The sequence below is a fragment of the Natator depressus genome, chromosome 14, assembly GCF_965152275.1.
Source record: "Natator depressus isolate rNatDep1 chromosome 14, rNatDep2.hap1, whole genome shotgun sequence".
In the NCBI taxonomy this organism is placed as follows: Eukaryota; Metazoa; Chordata; order Testudines; family Cheloniidae; genus Natator; species Natator depressus.
Window position 1 is genome coordinate 10829765 of NC_134247.1, and position 16603 is coordinate 10846367.

General features: G+C 43.5%; 1 protein-coding gene across 4 annotated transcripts in view; it reads right to left on the reverse strand.

Moving 5' to 3' along the window:
- Nucleotides 1-1376: 1376 nt before the first annotated feature.
- STXBP4 (syntaxin binding protein 4) overlaps nucleotides 1377-16603 on the reverse strand; it is a 145281-nt gene continuing 130054 nt past the window's right edge. For all 4 annotated transcript variants that reach the window (XM_074972241.1, XM_074972242.1, XM_074972243.1 and 1 more), the window contains one exon: nucleotides 1377-4307. In XM_074972241.1, coding sequence (XP_074828342.1) covers nucleotides 4193-4307 — 115 coding nt within the window. In that variant the 3' untranslated portion in view covers nucleotides 1377-4192. The remainder of the gene's footprint in view (nucleotides 4308-16603) is intronic.

Below are 16603 nucleotides of genomic sequence, written 5' to 3' on the forward strand. Positions count from 1 at the left end.
TCTAGATTCCTTCCCAAAGGCGCATTTTGAGTCACCTTTGTACAAAGAAGGTTAAAGGAATGGGACAGACAGGCTTGGCCTGCTGTCATTTACTCCCTTTTCTAGTCTAAAAGATTTCATTCATTACAATTCTATAACATGAGCAAGACCTGGAGTCGATCAGCTGCATAATCTGCCGTGGATAATATCACAAAGCTGTGGGGGCTAATTATAAAAGAGACACAAGTGGTTTATATCACTGAGATCTTTATTGTGAAAGGAGCATCAGAGCTTTACATCACTTTAGGAGTTTTTTTAAATACAAGGCGGCGTGGCCAGTCACTCCATAAGATTCCGATAGTACAAAGGGCTTTCGAAAGCCAAGTGTGAGCAGGGTCATCCTTTGAGAGAGGCTTTACTTAAGTAAGATGTTATAGTGAAATTCAGTGCTGCGCAGAGGACAGCACAAGGGCTATGTACCACTTCAATCCCACTTCTGCCCTCAGGGCTCCCACTGAAATCCATAGCAAAATTCCCAGTGACTTTAGTCCTGCAGAATTGGGCCGTGGAGGGCCTGAGTGGTGCATAGGCCTTGTGGTGGTGGGTTCACCCTAACTAATGATGGTTTTGTGTGGTATGTCAGAGGATGTGAAACAATCATCTGTAGTGCCTTATTGAAACTTACAGTGGGATGCTCAGGGTGGTTTCTCTGTGTGAGTATGGTGTGGGAGTGATCTACCCTGTTTTTTTTTAAGTGATACATTGGGCTGAATTAAAAGGAAGGCATTTTGCAGCTGCAGTTTGACCCAGAGCCTCAGAAATATTTAGGTGCCTAACTCCCACTGAAGTCAGTAAGAGTTGTAGGCGCCTGAATATCTTTGTACGTCTCGACCTTTGTGTCTAATCTGCCTGTTTATTCCAGTCACTGCAACACCTGAGTACTTGCTAACACTGGTACTTGCAGCATTTCCAATTTGAAGGGTGCAGTGTACTACAGGTACTATTGTAAAGGTAAATACCAGAGTGTTGCAGAAGCCTATTTATAATGGGGTCAACTGTACGTAGAAAATAGATGTACATGAAGCCACTGAAGTACTCCAGTATCTGTTTTCTGGCAACGCCTTTGTTCGTTCTCTTAATGGATACAAAGTTGTACTTCCATTGCTCTTCCACTCGGTACATTTCATTGTGCGGTAAAAATGTAAAGCAGCCATTACAGAGTTGTGTGTTTTGACAACTGCTCTTTACAAAGTCTCATTACATTATTCCAGAGCCGTTTTCCCACTTTACAGGATTCAGTGTAATCAAAATTGTTTTGCAAACTGCTTCAGTGAGAGGAAAAAAAAAAAAACACCCTAGGAAACAAGTATGCCAACTTACAAAAATAGAAGAGAACATTTGGAGATCCCAGGTTTCAAAACAGTCTCGGTGCTGGAGAATATGAGCTATGGTAACTTATGTGACTGATGAGACACTAGAATACAGAAGAAACTAGATGGATGCAACGATCTGTTTCTAAGAAGTCTTTAATTATCAAGTCAAAATAAAAGAGAAACATTCTCCAAGTAAGCACAGCAGGCAGAATGCCAGCATTTTATCTCGGGTTCTCCCTCGCTGCTGCAGTAAGCAGTGAATTGCATACTCAGGGCAGGGGGTCAGTGTTCACTCCTTGGGGCAAGCAGGTAGCATTCACAATGCTGCCCTCCTGCAGTGGATCCAATGGGTGGAGCCTGCCTCGTTCATGGTCCTAGCCTTACCCCCATCCACTTTCAAGGTTGGGCTGGCTGGCTGGGAAGCCACTGGCAGAGTGGAGTTGTGACCACCGACCTGTACTTTGAGATACCATAACCCACGGCTGAATCAAGCCCTGGGAGGATAGCGTAGCCACGACCTGATTCAAATCTCTCACAAAGAAATCAGTGCGGCACAGTCTATATATGCCCTAACTAAACAGAATTCGTAGGAAATCCCTGATTAGAGCCAGAAAGTGCCTGGAATAAACATCACATACTCCAGAAGGGACCGCCTCAAACAAGATATCACCGTGTAACTCTCACGCACCGGAAAGAGAGCAAAAGTTGGTCCAAGGAAAGAAATTACCTCATCCACCTTGGCTCTGTAATAAACAAAGCACTTACATGACGCCTAGGACTAAGGAAACTGCAGAAAACCCCTGGTACAAGGTCCTGCAAGCAGCAGGAGTCTGTGCCAGTTTTTAAAGGGCATTTAGAGAAGAACAGCATGATTAAAGGGCCCATTATAGCTCGACACAAAGCCCCTGCTAATGGGTTCTGGTCAGTGGTTCTATGTGGTGGTTTGAGGGATGGGGGCACAATCCTCCCTCTGAGGCCATAGCAGATCATGGCTGAAGCATGGCAGCTTTCCAGCCTGCTGTCATACTGAGGGTTTGTTCAGTGGATCTGCTGGTCAAGCTCCCTCCATAACATCCTCCCTCTACTGGCTACATGAAGGGACACGGACTCCACGTGCATGGGTAATTGGCCCTTAAAAGAACACAACAACGTTTCCTACCAGCCTCCCGAGTGAGTATGACATTGCTCAGCACTAGGAATGACATCTGCTTCTGGGAGAGACTGGGCAAAACTAACTTCTCTGCGCTGCAGTACAGATTCCCTGGGAGGGGCTATCCCGGGTGTGACGCCGTCGTACATGGAGCATATACGATAAAGAGCCACGCTGTGACTCAGAAAGGAGGCTTACTCGGAGTTTTGCTCTGTAAAGCAAATTAAATGTTAAAGGCCTAAGAGCTACCCTGTGCCTGGCTCTGCACCGGGTGTGAGGGGAAGGTGGCAAGGAGAGTTTTAGTAGGTGTAGGAGCTGTAAATAAGTCAGGTCCTTTTGCTCAATAGTACGAAGATTTGAAAATCCAGCTCCACCACTTGTCAGAGACTCCCCATTGAGGGTGTGAGGGATGGGGACCTGGCTTTGAATTGACCAGTGGAGCTAAGTTGTATCTTTTCAGAGTGTGACACTCCTATGTATGCTTCCCAAAGGAATTCAGGCTGTAGCCTGTGCCCGCCTCACCCTTTAAAACAGAGCCTCACTCCTTGGTTCTAAAGGTTTGAACCACTGTTTTAGTTTGGCATATTCATCAGTGCTTCTAGTGTTCCTTATTTCATTCATTAGTCAATACCTGTCATCGTCACAGATATAAAAAGAGGAGAGCCTTTATAGTGACCTATTGTAGAATCAGGCACTCAAAGCAGAAGTCAGCCCTTGTGCTGAGTGTAACATGATCTTAAAATATCTCATGCTGCTGATGTACAGTGAAACCTGTCTGTAGGGCCTCAGCAGCACCTCATTTTGAGTAACCCCTTTAAAACATCCTCAAGATCTCCAGAATGAATTTGTTTTGTGTCTACTTAAAGACCCACTGCTAGGAGGTGACTGAATTCTGCTGATCCCAGAGGTACTTTCATAGGTTTCATCGTACTTGAAACTTCACAGCTTCTGCTGAAATAGTTGCATGTGGCTGTAGGTTTAGCAGAGTACAAAAGTGAAATCATTTTCATTGCACGATTATGCTGACAGAGTATGGCTTTCTCAACCAAAGTTGTGTCTTTATACTTGACAACTCATCAAGGCCTTGTCTTCCTAAGGCCTAATCATTCATCTTAAAAATATTTGTAGAAAAGTCATCTGGGCTGCAATACTTACAACAAATTGTCATAAACTTTTGCTAGCAAAATACATTGAAAGTTTCTGCTATAAAAACAGACTGACTCAGTAGTTACAGAAAAGGCATCTCTATTACAACTACTAGCACTGGTAAAAAAGCTCAGCTTGTATGTTATGGCTCTAGAAGCAGCTTGAAGCCACTGTGAGAATTACAGCCGCTGGGCCCAATTCTGTTCTCATACTCGGAGCCGGATTAACTCCATTCCAGCCAATGAAGTTATACCAGTGTATAAGTGGTGAAAGGTCAGGATCAAATCCTAAGGGATGAGAGTGAGAGTGACCCCTGTGCATAGGACTTATCCAGGTCCTGTGCACCACCTAAGTCCTTAAGGGTTTAAGTGGAAATTTTGCCAAGGTGAACTTCAGCCTTGAAAATGATCCTACCTAAATCAGTGGCAAAGCTCCTATTGACTTCAATAGGCGTAATATCTGGCGCTATTACATTAGACTATTGGAAGGTGTACATCTTCTTATCCAGATGCTGAAATGAGACTGAAACTACTCTCCACCAGTCTCAGCTCTTGGGGTCTGGAAGCTCTCTGGTCCGGTCTTCCGCATTCTCCTCGGAGCAGGACAAGTTCAGTGCACTGGTCACTGGATGGATCCATGATGTCGTCTGTGTTACATGGCTAAATGGAAACAAGAAATGCCATTAGCATCCCCAAAGGGGTTATTTCAGATCATAAAAACAGGAGAAGTCCTAAGGATGCTTAGCCCCTCTCTGGAGGGTCCCCAGTGTCTCACAGGATCAGACCCTAAGAACTGTTCATGAAAATATTTCCAGCGTAGGAATGTCTAAACCTCACATACATTTATTTTCCATTCTGTAGGAAAAAGGAGGTACCTTTAGGATGTGAGAACCCCAAGTCAAGTTCCCTGCCTCAAATATTCCCCCTTGATTTAACTGAAAGCTAAGGAGAAAAGTGCTCTTGCAGCAAAGGAATCTTGGTATACTGAAAATACCCTGGAGGTGGTGTCTCATGAATGACCACTGTGACTGGCCACTAATACAGCAGCACTCTACAAACCTGTACTAACTAAGTCTCCCAACATTCCAGCACGCTGAGAGCAGAGTGGCCAAGTGACTTGATGAGGTCAGAGAAGGAATCAGCCAGAGCTGGATCCAGGAGATTCTGCTTCACAGTTCCATGCTCAGATACTAGAGGATGGACTAGAGAGGTCTAGAATCATTAAGAGACTTCTCCTCTTGAAGGTGAGAGAGGTACATAAACCCAAACGGGAATATTCTTAGTCCTCCTCTGGGACAAATTCAGGGCATCTTCAGGAGCCAGTGCTCATGCAAGTAACCTGACTCACATGAGTCATCCCTACTTGTGTAAGGGTTACAGGATCAGGCCCTGCGTTTTAAATACCATCCCAAGCTGCTTGCATCATCTTGCTCTGCTATAATTAACTGCATTTCCAACAATATGAATGGCTAAAAAGAAACTGCTCTGAAAGTTTCCCAGATTTAGTGAGTGCAGACAAATGGGTCAGGCTGAGAATACGGTAAACTTGTGTACATAACGAGAGCGACAAAGTAGGTTAGATAAGATCTTTTATTGGACCAACTTCTGTTGGCGGAAGGGACAAGCTTCACAGAGCTCTTCTTCAGGTCTGGAGGAGGTAATCAGTGTGTCCAAGCTGAATACAAGGAGGGACAGATTGTTAAGCATAAAGTGTTCAAACATGCTGTAGGAGACCACTTAAAATGGTTAAGGCAATTAAGGGTTAGCAGACAGCAGCATTACAAATTGTTGTAATGAGCCATAAAACCAGTGTCTCTGTTAAGTCCATGGTTTTTATGTTAAGTCCAGCAGAGTTATGAATTTAAGTTCTCAGGCTCATCTTGTGAAGGTGTTGTGCAGGTTTCCTTTGAGGACAAGACCAGAGAGGTCAGACATGGAGTGGGTGAAAAGTGTTCACCCATGGGTGATAGGGTATTTTTGTCTTTTATCATTTTTCTGTGTGAGTACATTCAAGATCCCTTCATTTTAAGTGGCCTCCAACAGCATGTGTGAACCTCTTATGCTTAACCATCTGTCCCACCTTGTATTTAGCTGCGACACTCTGGTTACCTTCTCCAGACCTGAGGAAGAGCTCTGTGAAGCTTGAAAGTTTGTCCCTTCCACCAACAGAAGTTGGTCCAATAAAAGATATTTCCTCACCTACCTTGTCTCGCTAATATCCTGGGGCCAACATGGCTACAACACTGCAAACAACATACATAGTGCAAGGCCAAGCCCTCTTCCCCGACTGCCCCCTGGGCACAACCCCCCCCCCCCGCCCCCACAGATAAAACTATCAGTTGTGTGGATACCATCCACACTGTATGTGGGTAGGTCACAGCCTTCTGTCCCTTCGGGTGACCAGACAGCAAATGTGAAAAATCGGGACGGGGGTGGGGGGTAATAGGAGCCTATATAAGAACAAGACCCAAAAACCAGGACTGTTTCTATAAAATTGGGACATCTGGTCACCCTACTGTCCCTTCTGGAAAGGATGTGCTGTTGGTAAAGGAAATATAGTTCTTTTCACTGTTTTTAGTCCTGGTAATAGATTCAGTCGTTGTTATAGGTAAGTTAGTGCAAAGAGGAAGCTCGTAATATAAGATGATCATTATGAAAAAGCTGACGAATCAGATGACTATATTGTCTTCATATGCAATAGCAAGGAAAATAAGTAAGACCAGAGGAACAGACATGCTATGGAAACTCACAAGAGTACCATTATATTACCTTGCAACCCTGTTAAACAAGCAAATACCTGTACTGCTATTCCCTACAAAACAAAAAATTGTGGTCCTGAGCAAATTCTGCCCTGATTGATGCTCTTTGCAAATCCACTGTAAACTGTCTACACTATGGACATTCATAGCTCCTTCTGAGGTTAATGGGAGTCTGGCCTGTGTATCCTAAGGCAGGCCACATTCACCACTCCACAGCAGAAACAGTTCACAGGAAAGAAACAACAAGGGTGGAATGTGTAATAAGTAGTTTTGGGAGAATTTGATTTTCATTTTGTTGTTTCACTAAGATACCAATTTTTATCAACTTAATGTTTTTGGTTGTGTGAGATTATAGGTTTTTAAAGCATTTTTTAACATTTTTTTCTATTTGAATTTTCACAATTGTGCAAAATTAACTGTGTGTGTGTGTGTGTGTGTGTGTGTGTGTGTGAGAGAACGATTATTTAGTGACACCCGAACCCTGCAGGTGCAAGGAGGCTGCGGTTCTGGCAGGGCAGAGCAGAGATCCCTGGCCAGGAATGCAAGGAGGAGGATGAGCCCCTGGCTGTAGGGGAAGCCACCACACTGTCACCAACCCCAGGGCCACGCAGGGAGCCCCTGCATTCCCACTATCACTGCCCCACTCACTTGCTGTAAATGCAGGGACTGTCCTTGGGCAGGAGCCATTCAACAGTGGGGTGGTGGCCTCCCCTGCAGCTGGGAATTAGTCATTCTCCTTGTGGTCCTGGCTGGGATCTCTGCTCTGCCCCGCAAGAATTGCAGCCTTCCACACACCTGGTGCCTCCTGAAATCTGAATGCCTGAGGGTGCTAGGTGCAGGGGAGGCTGCGCTTGCCGACTGCAATCAATGGATATTTTTGGCATCTATTTCTGATAAAATTAATGTTTACCGATGACTAGTGATTTAAATCAAATCCTGCCAAGTCTAGTAATAAGGTGAGTGATTGTATTCTTCAGTTAGTTATGAGTTGAGGTGTAGCGTACACAGGAAAAAGGAGTGTTAATATGTATTCACAAGTGAATTTAAAAACACAGCTCTGGTGTTAGTGGTCCCATAAATAGGGAGTACTACCTCGTGGCTAGAGGGAAAAGCATCTGCCCCATTGCTGGCCTGCTTTACACTTTGTTTTGCAAATCCACTGGGCCAAATTCACTGCTCTGTTTTGCCCATGTAAACTACTGTAATTCTATGGAAGTTAATGGACATATTCTACATTTACACAGGTGGAACATGGAGCAGAATTTGACCCACTGATTTCATGGAGTGTAAGTGCTGGCTAAATCTGACTAAGTTTTATTAGTGTATAAAGATCTTTACATGAGACATTTCTCATTGATATTCATCCCCTTCACTTCATTCTCTTCTCTTAATACCTGCTGCACCTTTGCTCCTTCTCTATTTCCCCCCTATGTATTTGCATTGCACTCTGTCTGCTGAGCAGTTCTCTGAACAGTTTGTTCAAGTACAGTTGGCTTACGCAGCAATAAACATCAGGCCAGATCCTCGACTGGCGTGAATCGGGAGAGCTCCACGGAAACCAACACAACTAGGCCACCTGAGGAACTGGCCCACGGTCTCTGTGACTGTAATTACACTCACTGGCCTTTACAATGCCTTGTAGATTTAATGCAGCTACATTATTTACAGTAAGTCTTACGCCTTGTTCTAACACAGAGCTGCCAACTAAGCTGGGGCCCAATTTCAGCTCGCAGTTGCACCATTCTAACGTCTATGAGAGAGCAATGGGGCTACTCTGGATCTGAACCCCTGTAAGTGGGAGCAAATTTTGCCTTTGCGTTCACTTGCTCTTTCTTTTCCTGCACCATTTGATTGTGGTCTCATTTTAATACCTGAAGGTTAGCTTTTACGTCAGTGTCTCGCAGCACTGACTTACTGGTACAGGGATTATTCTGTTCTGATGAGACGAATGAGCTATGCCGTTACCTTGTACTCACGCCATTTACTTGGATGTACTGAGCTAACATTAAATAAAGTGTGATGAGGACAGTACTGCTGCCAATCATGAGGTAAAGCTGGACCACAAAGCTAATTTAAGTTAAAACTTGAGCTGCTTTAACTAGATTACCCCATCTTCTGAGCTGGTAGCCTGTCAATGTATCCATTACTTAGTACATGGCCAAATCCTTCAATGGGGTGATGCCTGTAGAGGGACTGAGTAAGAATAGCAAGATTTGGCATATAGATTTAGCAACCTTTATGCTCATTAACAGCCCAAGTTAAACCATGGGATGATTTACAAGAATAGGAGATGCAAATTGGACCTTCAGTGAGCTCTTTAATTATTAGAGTAACAAGTGTGTACATTTCAAAGGGAACAGGTTTATACCTAACATGCATAGACATTGAAAAGCGTTCTAATATAGCATTTTATATGGGATATATGAACAACATTGGCAATTTAAAAATGAAGCTACTCATTGTTAAAATTATTTAAGATATCATGGAATTACCTTCCTGGAGTTGCAGGATCAACTGTGTAAAAGTTTATACACTGTAACAAGTTAACAGAACACAGTGGTGTAGCCCTGTCAGCCAGTTTAGCGTGGGGCTGACAACTATTTCTTAACAGTAACCAATTCATTCTATGAAGCCTGATGAGTCGTTGTGACAGAAAATGAAGGCAATTTTCCAGACTCACAAAATAGCCCCAGTTAAGCCATGGGACGATTTACAAGAATAGGAGATGCAAACTAAGCCTTCAGTGAGCTCTTTAATTATTAGAGTAACAAGTGTGCACATTTCAAAGGGAACAGGTTTATAGCTATCATGCATAGACATAGAAAAAAGAAAAGGAGTACTTGTGGCACCTTAGAGACTAACAAATTTATTTCATAGAATCATAGAATAACAGAGTTGGAAGGGACCTCTGGAGGCCATCTAGTCCAACCCCCTGCCCAGAGCAGGACCAATCCCAACTAAATCATCCCAGCCAGGGCTTTGTCAAGCCTGACCTTAAAAACTTCTAAGGAAGGGGATTCCACCACCTCCCTAGGTAATACATTCCAGTGTTTCACCACCCTCCTAGTGAAAAAGTTTTTCCTAATATCCAACCTAAATCTCCCCCACTGCAACTTGAGACCATTACTCCTTGTCCTGTCATCTGCTATCACTGAGAATAGTCTAGATCCATCCTCTTTGGATCCACCTTTCAGGTAGTTAAAAGCAGCTATCAAATCCCCCCTCATTCTTCTCTTCTGTAGACTAAACAATCCCAGTTCCCTCAGCCTCTCCTTATAAGGCATGTATTCCAGACCCCTAATCATTTTTGTTGCCCTTCGCTGGACTCTCTCCAATTTCTCCACATCCTTCTTGTAGTGTGGGGCCCAAAACTGGACACAGTACTCCAGATGAGGCCTCACCAATGTCGAATAGAGGGGAACGATTACGTCCCTCAATCTGCTGGCAATGCCCCTACTTATACACCCCAAAATGCCATTGACATTCTTGGCAACAAGGGCACACTGTTGAATCATATCCAGCTTCTCGTCCACTGTCACCCCTAGGTCCTTCTCTGCAGAACTGCTGCCTAGCCATTCGGTCCCTAGTCTGTAGCTGTGCATTGGATTCTTCCGTCCTAAGTGCAGGACTCTGCACTTATCCTTGTTGAACCTCATCAGATTTATTTTGGCCCAATCCTCCAATTTGTCTAGGTCCCTCTGTATCCTATCCCTATCCTCCAGCATATCTACCACTCCTCCCAGTTTAGTGTCATCCGCAAACTTGCTGAGGGTGCAATCCACACCATCCTCCAGATCATTAATGAAGATATTGAACAAAACCGGCCCCAGGACCGACCCTTGGGGCACTCTGCTAGATACCGGCTGCCAACTAGACATGGAGCCGTTGATCACTACCCGTTGAGCCCGACAATCTAGCCAACTTTCTACCCACCTTGTCGTGCATCCATCCAGCCTATACTACTTTAACTTGCTGACAAGAATACTGTGGGAGACCGTGTCAAAAGCTTTGCTAAAGTCGAGGAATAACACGTCCACTGCTTTCCCTTCATCCAGAGAACCAGTTATCTCACCATAGACGGCAATTAGATTAGTCAGGCATGACTTGCCCTTGGTGAATCCATGCTGACTGTTCCTGATCACTTTCCTCTCGTCTAAGTGCTTCAGAATTGATTCCTTGAGGACATGCTCCATGATTTTTCCGGGGACTGAGGTGAAGCTGACTGGCCTGTAGTTCCCAGGATCCTCCTTCTTCCCTTTTTTAAAGATTGGCACTACATTAGCCTTTTTCTTCCGGGACTTCCCCCGATCGCCATGAGTTTTCAAAGATAATGGCCAATGGCTCTGCAATCACAGCCGCCAATTCCTTTAGCACTCTCGGATGCAACGCATCCGGCCCCATGGACTTGTGCACGTCCAGTTTTTCTAAATAGTCCCGAACCATTTCTTCCTTCACAGAGGGCTGGCCACCTCCTCCCCATGCTGTGCTGCCCAGTGTAGTAGTCTGGGAGCTGACCTTGTTCATGAAGACAGAGGCAAAAAAAGCATTGAGTACATTAGCTTTTTCCACATCCTCTGTCACTAGGTTGCCTCCCTCATTCAGTAAGGGGCCCACACTTTCCTTGGCTTTCTTCTTATTGCCAACATACCTGAAGAAACCCTTCTTGTTACTCTTAACATCCCTCGCTAGCTGCAACTCCAGGTGTGATTTAGCCTTCCTGATTTCATTCCTACATGCCCAAGCAATATTTATATACTCATCCCTGGTCATTTGTCCAATCTTCCACTTCTTGTAAGCCTCTTTTTTGTGTTTAAGATCAGCAAGGATTTCACTGTTAAGACAAGCTGGTCGCCTGCCATATTTACTATTCTTTCTACACATCGGGATGGTTTGTCCCTGTAACCTCAATAAGGATTCTTTAAAATACAGCCAGCTCTCCTGGGCTCCTTTCCCCCTCATGTTATTCTCCCAGGGGATCTTGCCCATCAGTTCCCTGAGGGAGTCAAAGTCTGCTTTTCTGAAGTCCAGGGTCTGTATTCTGCTGCTTTCCTTTCTTCCTTGTGTCAGGATCCTGAACTCAACCATCTCATGGTCACTGCCTCCCAGGTTCCCATCCACTTTTGCTTCCCCTACTAATTCTTCCCGGTTTGTGAGCAGCAGGTCAAGAAGAGCTCCGCCCCTAGTTGGTTCCTCCAGCACTTGCACCAGGAAATTGTCCCCTACAGTTTCCAAAAACTTCCTGGATTGTCTGTGCACCGCTGTATTGCTCTCTCAGCAGATATCAGGATGATTGAAGTCGCCCATGAGAACCAGGGCATGCGATCTAGTAGCTTCTGCGAGTTGCCGGAAGAAAGCCTTGTCCACCTCATCCCCCTGGTCCGGTGGTCTATAGCAGACTCCCACCACGACATCACCCTTGTTGCTCATGCTTCTAAACTTAATCCAGAGACTCTCAGGTTTTTCTGCAGTTTCATACTTGAGCTCTGAGCAGTCATACTGCTCCCTTACATACAGTGCAACTCCCCCACCTTTTCTGGCCTCCCCGTCCTTCCTGAATAGTTTATACCCATCCATGACAGTACTCCAGTCATGCATAAGCATAAGCTTTTGTGAGCTACAGCTCACTTCACTGAATGCATCCGATGAAGTAAGCTGTAGCTCACGAAAGCTTATGCTCAAATAAATTTTTAGTCTCTAAGGTGCTACAAGCCCTCCTTTTCTTTTTGCGGATACAGACTAACACAACACGGCTGCTACTCTGAAACCAGACAGAGAGTTCTAATATCACATTTAATATGGGATTTATGAATAACATGACAATTTAAAAAAATCAATCTACTCATTGTTAAAATGATATATTTAAATTATAGATGTGTGTATATAAATTACATATCAATTATGTGTGTGTATGAATATATTTACAAGTCTGGTTTTCAACAGGAAAAAATATTTGCCATATTTTCTAAAATGAGTTTTCTGAGATGTTAGTAGTTCCCAAAAGAGACTTTTTCTCTGGTTGACAAGTTAAATCACTGTTTTAAAATTGGATATCATTCTTTAAAATACTGTCACCCTGAAATTCCACTTGCCTGTGTAACGGCTGAAGGACTGAGCTTTAAACATGTTGATCATTTAATAAATTTTCTGAATTACTTACCTGATTTTGATTACCCGTAGAAATCATGGAGTCAGATGTCTCACCCTGCTAACACAGTATTTGTTCCCTATAGCACTATCTGAAGTGCTTTGTTCTGCCTAGTTTTACATAGTCATTTTCCAGCTTTCCCTTACTGACTTTAATTAATAATGGAATCATTTTTAATTTTACCTTTTCCTTCCCAGTGTCCCTGCACAGTCTTGCCCAACATGCCTAAATCCTGGTCTGTCACACAACTATATCCAGTCTGAGCTAGCAGACAAAAGTATAACAAAATCCTATGGCGGAAACTGAAGCTAGACAAAATCAGAGTGGAAATAATCTGCAAATTTTTAACAGTGAGGGTAATTAATCATTGGACAACTTACCAAGGGCTGTGGTAATTTTTCAAGCAAGATTGGATGTTTTTTCTAATAGATCTGCTCCAGTTCAAACAGGAATTAATTCAGGAAAGTTCTATGGCTTGTGTTATACAGGGAGTCAGACATAACCACAGTGGCCCCTTATAATCAATGCATCTATGAACCATGAGCACACACTGCCAGTCATGTGAATTAGAACAAACTGTGTGCCGGTTTAGCAATGATGTGAATAAATGTCCACAGGTAATAGGGTCCCACCCAACACAGACTTCATTTTCTATTTATTTATCTATTTTAATAAGTTGCCTTTTTCTACAAACTTTACAGCTGGGGAACAATTGACAGTAGATCTGATTTTGCCCTACCACTATGAGGGCTTGATCCTGCTCCTATAGTGCAGTCAATGCAAAAATTCCCATGGTGCAGGATCAGGCCCTCAGTCAGCACTAAAATCTGACGTCAATGGAGTTAAACTGGTGGAAAAAATGGTGTAAGGAAGAACAGAATCAGGCCTCTCCATTTCAAAATACCTGGGGCCAAATTTTGGGCTAGTGTGCATCTGGAATAAATTCCACCGACTTCAATGGAGTTATGCTGGATTTTCACTGGTGTAAGAACAGGCTTTGCCCCTTAAAACTGATAAGTGCAATGAGCCATTTTATCTTTACAACCCTTTCCCAAACACCCTTATTAGAAGAACTCTCATGAATAAACCTTAAGTCCAGATATTACATCTCACATCAGAGAAAGACACACACAATAAGCACAGATTATTTAGGCACAAAATAATTGTATACTGCCCTGGTATTTATTTTTAGTTCTCATCAAGTGCTGTGGCTAAAGAGCTTTGACATAATCAGTCCAATGAGATAATCCCAGATTTACTGGTTTGTGGAACATTCTCGTATTAGAAATACATCCTCTATGATTTGTGTGGTTGGGGCATCAATGGAAGTAAGGAGGAGTTCAAATCTACCTCTAGGCTTTGTTTAACTGAAGGACCATGTTTTTTTAATTTGAGACACTACTGACAATATTGCAGAGTTTTGAAAAGGCAGCAACACAACACAAATTCATAACTGCAAAACATTTTCCATTTCAACTGCGCAGCATCCCTTGGCAAATGTTCTTGTGGAAACGATTCATCTGACCACATTTTAGGAGCAATCAACTATGCGTTAGCTATATTTAAAGCTTTTTAGGTTTACAAACAAGTCAGCGTTCTTGGAAGATAGCCAAGTTTATTGATGGAAAACAAAGATTTGAGCTGGGAATATGTCAACCATTTGTTGTTGGCTGCTTTTTTTTACACAGTAGTAAATTGTAAGACAAATTTTATTGCTTGTACAAACAAAACAAGAGAACACAGTCTTTATTTTATTGGCAAAGAAACAATAGTGAATTATTTAAATCCTGTTATAATTACCCTCTTTATGTTTCTTACTTCCTAGCATGCAAAATGGTTTATTTCAAGAAGAGAATTTAGGACATTATCTTAAGAAAGAACGGTTCAAAGGCAAATGGTTCAAAGCTAGAGGGATAAGCTGATGAAAAATAGCTTGTGCATCTTTGCTAGATTTTGAGAATTAGAAAATTATGTTTTTCACCTTAAGTGATAAAAATCTCCCATTTACATTACATTAATTTGTACAGGGCCAAGTTCTGTAACCTCTCAGAGGGTCATGGAAAGCCTTGTAGGCAGCAGAACTGGTGCAGGTCACTTTGTAGGGTTCCCCGTCTGCACAGAGTCCATTGGAGACTTTTTGCAGGCTATTGTGCTGGGAGACTGAATGGGGGTGGCCAGTGTGAACCAGGGCCATTTCCTGTGGATTAACTCACCAAAATTCTCCACTGCATGACTGTATGAGTGATAGGCAACTTGCAAGAGGAGAAATCCTGTGCAAGGCCTGTTTGAGATTTTTGGGGGAGTCCGGATGTCATTCTAAACCAATAATCAACCAAACTCCCACCATATAAAGATTCATTATGGGCCAAATGAGTCCTGCTATTAACTTCAATGGGACCAGGATTTAGCCCTATTTGAATATCGAAAGCCAAGTTCTGGCCTCACGTGAACCCTATGCTTACCCTCTGAATTGAGTGGTGTTGCACATTTAAAATGAAATGCACAAATGCAATGACAAAGGTAGTTGGGGGTTTTCTAAACCCATATCCTAGCAACCTACTCTGTTGAACTTGCATCAGTCATTTTACTGAGCTGTTAATCTTTCGTATCCTTGATTTTGGATCTCCCAAATCTAATTGGTAATGCAAAATACAGTAATGCTTAATTCAAGATTATTGGTGCTTGATAAAACTTGAAATGACCTGTGCATAAATGAAAATTATTGCAAAACCACTAACTTTTGCTGTCTGCCTTAAGGCAAAGGACTGAGGATGGGAAATCCCTTACTATCAAAACCTTAACCTTTGGTACTTTCAATGTTGCTGCTGAAACAGCCCGCAACGAAAACAGGATGTAGCAGAAGTTATTGCTAGCAGCAACTGCATGATCATAAGGCTACGCATCACATATGTCACCCAGTAATACACCTGTAATGTTACACTGATCTTCTCCCCCCATATTTTATACGAGATCCCTTTACATATTTGTATGCTCTCAGGAGCAAATGCTGCCATTCTTCCCCTCTATATGCATAAACACCTGGGTGCAGAGATCCCCAGATGCAGGAAAATTGGGGATGCCAGGCAGGGTGCACATCACTTGCCAGGAGGAAATCACTGTGGGGACTTCCTGTGCACTGCCATTCAGTGAGGGCTTGGAGGTGGGGTAGGGCCAGGCTATGGGAGAAGTAGAGCTGGGGCCTGTGGATTCAATATTATGTGGATTGCCCTACATAGGGTGAAGGTTCAGGAACCCAAGCCCCAATTAGGGTTGCCGATTTTGGTTGGACATATTCCTGGAGGTTTCATCACATGACATAATCTTTAATTAAAGATTCATCTTTAATTCCTGGAGACTCCAGGACAATCCTGGAGGGTTGGTGACCCTAGCCCCAATACATGAGTCCTCCCCCTTTCTCCTGCATGGAATCTCAGTGCACAGCCCTGTTTGCTGGGCTCCACACAGCTTTGCCCTAACTGCTCCCTTTGTCTCCTGCTCTGCCTCTTCTTTCATGCTTCCCCTAATGCTTTGAATGGCCTTTTGCTTTCCATGCACCAAACACTCCCCTTCTCCTTTAAACCCACTTCTTTCAGGAAGCCTTTTAACTGTTCAACCACAATGCCTCTCTATGCCTCCTTGCACCCAACTGTTTCCCTGTATTTCCTATTTCTCGGAGTTTCTCTGCGAGTCCCTTGGACCTCGATCAATACTGCCTTTATGTGTTTTGTAAAGGGTTGTGTAATAACAAACAATAACAGCAACCCTGCACAAAGCCAGAGTAACCAGGCCTTTTGCTCTGCAGTGGTGCTGGTGGTGAGATGTGGGATCCTTCCCCCTACCACCGGGTGGCAGCGGAGTACCAAAGGAACCACAGAGTCTTACAACTGCAGACGAGTCTATTGTTTTTGAACTCCCCAGGACTAGAACTTTTGGCCAGTGGATCCAGTAACTGTAGATCTGCTGGCTACGGTCCAGTTCACTCCTTACATGGTGGCCCAGAGAGAAATCCCATGCTCTAGTGCTTTGTGGTTGGGACCCCCTGTGCATCAGAA